Source organism: Vipera ursinii, assembly GCF_947247035.1.
Source record: "Vipera ursinii genome assembly, chromosome: 2".
Classification (NCBI taxonomy): domain Eukaryota; kingdom Metazoa; phylum Chordata; class Lepidosauria; order Squamata; family Viperidae; genus Vipera; species Vipera ursinii.
Window position 1 is genome coordinate 187,474,974 of NC_139513.1, and position 6,812 is coordinate 187,481,785.

A 6,812-nucleotide genomic window follows, 5' to 3' on the forward strand; every position below is an offset into this window, starting at 1 on the left:
ATTAAAACAGATGTTTGAAGGAAAGGAAAAGCGTCTAGAATTGATTTATGAGTTACGCACTACACATGCACTTCAGGAAGATGGACAGTTGTTGAAGAAGGCTGAAAAACAAGTGACTTTGGCCTTACAACGGCAGCGGGATTTGCATGAACATAAGGTTTGGTTATAAATGGAGGAAATTGATTTTATAGTAATTTATTTTTTGCAAAATATGTGTAACAGAAGCTGATGATGGTAACTTCCCATCTAGGGAAGAATACAGTATTCAGAGCAGAGTTTTCAACCAATTTCAGTCTTTGCTGTTAATTAGAATAGTTAGAAGGCTGTGATGAGTGTTAGGAAAGTTCATTCCTATAGTACTTTTATAATTTTACGTTCCTGGGAAATCACTTGTTTTGTTCAGTCAAAAGTGAAATACTAAAAATTAATAAATATACTAATGTTCTTCAACATCGTTATGCAAATGAAAGAGCAAGCACCTATGAAATACTTATAAAAACCACAACTAAAACTGAACTAACATTAAAATTTTAAAAAATGAAGCTAATGGTTAAACATATCAGAATGAGTCTCCAATTATTTTTCTTTGTAGTTGGATAAATAATGATTGCTGAGAACTCATTAGAGAACATAGAGCATTACTATCAAATTCTCTATGTTGTACCAGTATCTGATTTTTCTTGGTATATTATTCAGCACTTCTGAGGAAAACTTTGGAAGCCAATTGTTATATGTGAAAATATGTAAAGACTTGTATCATTCAGGAAAGCCTGGTTATTTTCATAATATCAGAAATAATATAATTTCAGTCCCCCCTCAGGGTTTGATTCTGGTGTCAGATTCTAGGCTTGGACATCAATCAATCTCATTAAAGATGATCTTGATGGAGTTATGACTCACACTTTAGTATAATGCAGAGGTTGTTTTAAACATTAGCCCTGAAAGGTACATATAATTGTTGAAATGATAAATACAGTACATTAAATAGAAAAAGGAATGAAATATTCCCGTACTCCCTTAGATGTCTATCATGGAAAAGCATTTGGCTCGTGTAGAAGGAAGAGTCCTTGCAAATATGTTGGATTTCCTCTCTAAAGAACTGATTCGACTACAGGATGAGCGGAGAATCCATGCTTTTGCTATGTTAGCAGAAAGGCAACGCCGAATGCGGGAAGCAGAGGAAAGTGGACGTCGACAGGTAGAGGAGAGACGCAGACGTGAAGAGGATGAGATCTTTAGACAGGCAAGTGTGGGAAATACTATTAAATAAGCTCAAGGAGGTTTAAGCTAGGTCTTGGCACAATTGCATTTGTTCAGATTACCTCAACAATATGCCTTAAACCTTTGTCCAATATGTGCAGAGGTAATATTTCTGTGAAGAAGGAGGAAGTAAAAGTGCCGAAAGTGGACATAGCTTACAACTGAAGTAGTATTGTATTATCATCTTCATCTCACATCATCCAGTTTTCCACTAAGTCCTTCTTTAGCCTCCTCATTGGAGGATTAAATCTGGATCATGCTCTGCATTTAATCACAATAGTGCTGGGGTAATTCAGAGAAGCTGATTAAAGTACAATTATTCATTTACAAATGAACGATAGGAAACATTACACCAGTAAGATCAATATGGAGGACTTACTTCATTTAGAGACATGGGAGTTGTCAATGGGTTAGTGTGGAATGGAGGCCATCTGGGAAGACCTCTTGGCTAGGCTGGGAAGGCAAAAAATATCCCCAAAGTGACAATCTTCAAGAACTTAACTCATATTGAACATGTTGGAGATGCAACAGTGTTGTACATTTTAAACAACTTTGCAAACTAGGTCTAGAAGCATTCATTAAAAGAATATTGAAAGGAACAGGAGTCTGATCTGGTAAATTATGTTATCCAAGCATACTATAAAAAGTAAGTGAATGAAGCAAGATAATTCCAAAGAAAAAGAATAGTGAAAAATGAGCCAAATAATAAATTATTCCCAAGATAAATATGCTTATACCAGTGGGGAAAAATAGTCTGATTTGGGTTTTTTTTTCAGGTTGTTAAAGTACACCAAAAAACAGTTGATTCTTATCTAGAAGATGTTATCTTGAACAGCATGGAGAGTACAGCTGAAGAACAATCTAGGGAAGAGATTCAAAGAATGGCTGTAGAAATCAATAATATTGCTTATGAAATGGAAACACGGTATGGGCTCCTGAGGAAATAGCAGCATTCATAAAGTGAACATAACAAAAGTGGTTACAGTACTATAAAGACTGATCTTCTTCTGGCCTAGAGCCCACTAATTGCATATAATAAGATAGTTTTTATAATACACAAAGTGAATGTTTTGCAATTTTTTTCTGTTTCTGTGTGTACAGTATGGGTATTCCAAACAAAATACCTCTGAATTTCAGACTCTTTGGGAAGTCTCTCTTTTCTGAACTTTCAAAGTCTGTTCTATTAACTCATGATTTGTGATTTGAGGTTAAGAGGATATCACATATACATTTTTAAAGTAATCTTCCCTCTCTCTTCATAGAAAAAAAAGAATGCAATTCAGTTTTTTCCATTTTCCTACAGCAATATTTTTTCTAATCATTTTTATACTTGTGCATGGAGATGAGATGTCACTGATCCTGAATTAGGATTGAAATAAATGTGGACCAAAGAGCATTTCTTTTTTTACCTGCATTATTTGAACAGATGGTGAGGTCTCATTGATTGGTATATGAATAACTAATGCTCTTGGTATGAAAGAGAAAAGAACAAAATGCCAAAAATGTAATCATTTTCATTTATCTGATTTTTTTCCCCTATAGCCAGAGTAATCTACAGTCTGAAGAGATTGTGGCAGAGTTAGTTTATAGCTTCCTGATCCCTGAAGTGAGAAAAATGACCATTAAGGAAAAAGGTGAAAAAAAGAGTGCCATGTTTACCTCTTGTGTTAATTTGTATTCTGGCTGCTTTGTTCAAGTATTCAGCTATGCAATGCTTTATCTATTGAACAATTCATTCAGTACATCATCAGTAAACCTGCAGCAAATAATGGGTAACTTTATAATATGGGTAACTTGGTATAATATGTTGTCCAAAATAAACTTAGCAAAGACAATAGAATCTATTGGATTCAGTCTGCCAATAATTGTGTAATGGGATTTATAACTTAACATTGTAGGGGTTTTTTTTATCTCTGCAATTGCACAACCAGGCTCTGTGCCAATACAAAGCACAAATCATTTGGATCATTCTAAAACTGAGTTTTTTCAGAGGGGCCTATTGTCACATCCTCTCTGTTAAGTATGGCAGTTAGATTCTCTTCCTGCTCATCATTTCTAAGCAGTCTCATGAAAACTGAATAAACTAATTGCAGAGAATTATAGAATAAAACCCAATGTGGATGAGCTTCTGTGTCTTAACATGCAGGATTCCTACCTTCAAGGTTTCAGAGTTTGAATTTTGGATTTCTTCCTCCCCACTTTTCAAGTCACTGGTTCTGTAACTTCTTGATGCCCAATCTAGAATGTTCTGTAATCTCCCTTATTTATTCTTTTTTTTCTGGCACAAAAAATCTGATCTTTTCAGCCTTATGCTGACCGCACATGAATAAAAATGGTAATCCCTGCTGTTTCTCTCAAATTTTCAAAACTAAAACTTTGAAACAGTAGTCAAGAAACTGATGATACAAGAAGGCAGATATAGGGCAGATAGACTAGAGTTGAGGAAAAACACAGGGAATTACTTGAAAAACCACAGTTAACAACAGATAACGTATCCCTCTGAGCTTCACATATGTACATAATGGAAAAAGTAAATTCTGGTTAAAGAAGACAGCAGCATCTATGCAAACCAACACCTTCGTGAAGCAAGAAATGAAATTTTCTACTGGTAGTCCAAAAAAGAAAAAGTACTTCCAAGTACTAGTGTGCAGCATATTTCTTGATTGCTTGTTCCTCTACTGTTGATGGTTGATCGTAAAAGCTAGACACTTCAATATCTTCATTGTCAATTTTAAGGTTGGTTGTTCTATCTGTTGTCATTACTTTGGTCATCTATATTTAATTTTAATCCCATTTTTTCACTTTGCTTTTTGATATTTAGTACTAGGGCTGGCATATCCCTTGACTTTAAAACCATGCTCATGTTCTTCCAACTCAGCTTCCAATATACAGTGTATTTGCATATAGGTTGAGTAACTACAGTAAGGGCAGAGAATACTGTCTTGACGCTCTCCTTTGCCAACCTGGAACTGTTTCACCATGTTTTGTCTATATTCGTGCTTCCTGACCTACATATAAGTTTCTCATGAGGACAATGAGATATTCTGAGATTCCCATTTTTCTGAACAATTTCCACAGTTTGATATGATCAATACAATCGAAGGCTTTTCTGTGATCAATGAAGTACCTACTAACTTCTTTTTGATATTCTTTGACTTTCTCAAATCATTTCCTTTAGTAGGAGAGTAACTAGAAATGACAAAGGTCTTCCCATCTGACCTAATTTTGAAGAAATGAATGGCAATGTATTTTTTCTTCCAGGTAGAGATGGTTCCTCCTATTTTACTGTTTGCAACAATAATGATATAATAATAACACCACCCTCTAAGATACACATTTGTAGGGATGGTATGATTCATAGAATCATAGAATCCTGGGGCTGGAAGGGACTTTGGAAGTCTTCTAGTCCAACCCAACCCTCTGTCCAAATAAGGAGTCCTTATTCCATCCCAGACAAATGGTTATCCAGTCTTTTCTTGAAAAACCTCCTGCAGTGGAGCACCCACAACTTCAGATAGCAAGCTGTTCCATTGGTTAATTGTTCTCACTGCCAGTAAATTTCTCCTTACTTTCAGGTTAGATCTCCCTTTGATAAATTTTCACCCATTGCTTCTTGTCCTGCCCTCAGGTGCTATGTAGAATGGATCATCCCCCCTCTTCTTTATGACAGCCCCTCAAGTGTTGGAAGACTGATGTTAGGTCTCAGGCTAAACATGCCTAGTTCCCTTAACTATTCCATCATACTATTTAGCCTCCAGACCCCTTATCTTTGTTGTTCATCTTTGTACTCTTTCTAGTACCTCAGCATCTGTTTTGTATTGTGGCCAGAATGCAATATTTCAAATGTGATGTTATTAGTGCAGTACAGAGTGCTGTTATCATTTGTTATAATCTTGATGGTATCCCTCTCTACTTTTTTGGCAGCTGCAGCACGCTGCCGACTCATACTTAAGTGGTGGTCCACTAGGACAGCTAAATCACTCTCACAGGCACTACTGTTGAGCCAAGTGCCACCTATTTTGTATTTGTGCATTTGGGTTTTCCTGCCTAAGTGCAAGGACCTTGGAAAGCATTAAGTTATGAAGCTAACTTTGATTTTCTTTGGTCCTAGGTGCTGACCTCCATCTTGAGGAAATAATTGTAATTCCATGCATTGGCAATTAGCTTTTAGTGATACTTGTTTACTCCATTTTGCATGCTTATCTCACTATTATATTCTATCTTTCAGATACCTTGGCTTGTGGCTCAATATAGAGAAATAATTTCTACTTTGTTAAGGGCCTGTTGGGACTTGTTTGATGAGAAAGAGTTCAGTCTCTTTCCCAGTTATGTCACATCTCTTGTAGTAGGAGAATGATTGGCACACCCTAAAAGGTTGGGTTTGTACACTATTAGAACCCCATATCACATTGAAATAGCTTTAGTTACAGTCCTGTGCTTTGGAAGACTGTTGTCTTCATATGTGCATTTCAATGGAGAGGGGAGGAAAAATGGGGGACTGAACTTTCCCAACCCATTGTTGGTCTCTCTCTCTCTTTTCATTCTTTTTCTCAAAACAGTGAGGCAGGCTCAGAGAAAGCATATTCACGCTGCTCATCAGATTATCCATGGAAACACAGAGACAGCAGTAGAACAGCTCTTTTCCCCAGGGTTTCAACAGGCAATCAGTGTAGCTGTTCCTCAGATTGGATTGCTTTCTGTTACACCTACTGGTCAAGATATTGCTGAGCCACCAGACAGTCAAAGCCAGCAAGATAAAATGCCTGAAGACAGCCATTGAATCTGCCAAGCCTCCTGAACAATGAAGCAAATATATGGTACATTTATACCAAGGTTCTTTCTTGCATTGCCTCCTTGAGGATACTACACTGTGTATCTAGCAAATGAATGCCTGTTAGTCAGCAACATTGTCAATAAACTACTGCTGCTTTAACTCTGAAATAGATGCAGTTTGATTATATGTGTGTAATTCTACAAGAAAATGTTTTGGGAAGAAGCAAATCTGGCTCCCACACTTGGGGCACAGGGATGGGAAAAGCTTCATTCTGATAGAGGTGGCTTGAATCATGTTCTCATGGGCTGAAAGAACCTGAACAGTTCTTCAGTGATGATTCTATGCTCCAGCCACTAGGATCTTGGAAATCAACCCATTGGATACCATATGTGCCATTCCCCCTGGGCAGACAACTGTATTTGTAAAATAAATAGGCGAACATAAATATTCTCAAGAAGGCAAAACCTGCATGATATTTAAATCAACTCACATATTCTTTTATTTTTAAAATTTCAGCAAGTATTCTGCCACTTTTAACTTAATTTTGAATGCTTTGCACAAGCAAATAGCTGAGACTCTTTAGGCTAAGTAAGTCTGCAGTTGGCAAAAAGAAAGAAATGAGCATACAAATCCTACTATGCCATCTTTAGGGAATGGCACTGGGCACATAAAATAATGCTCTGTCCTATGTGTAGTGGAGTCAGGGCTTTAATATTAATACAGTGAGGACAGTTGTAATGGTGCATCCTTAGTTTGACCAATAGAGATCATGGAACAG

General features: G+C 36.7%; 1 protein-coding gene across 3 annotated transcripts in view; it reads left to right on the forward strand.

The window, feature by feature from the left end:
* CFAP91 (cilia and flagella associated protein 91) overlaps positions 1–6,187 on the forward strand; it is a 36,407-nt gene extending 30,220 nt beyond the window's left edge. The window contains exons 13-17 of one of the 3 annotated variants that reach the window (XR_014491718.1): positions 11–157; positions 1,022–1,243; positions 2,037–2,185; positions 2,807–2,894; positions 5,820–5,910. Coding sequence is in view for 2 of the 3 variants with exons in the window: in XM_083356226.1 (XP_083212352.1) it covers positions 11–157; positions 1,022–1,243; positions 2,037–2,185; positions 2,803–2,894; positions 5,820–6,040 (831 nt within the window). In the remaining variant the exon portion in view is untranslated. Of the gene's footprint in view, positions 1–10; positions 158–1,021; positions 1,244–2,036; positions 2,186–2,802; positions 2,895–5,488 lie in introns of all 3 variants that reach the window. The other 2 variants (XM_083356227.1, XM_083356226.1) reach the window with 2 other exon arrangements.
* The last annotated feature ends 625 nt before the right edge of the window (positions 6,188–6,812 follow it).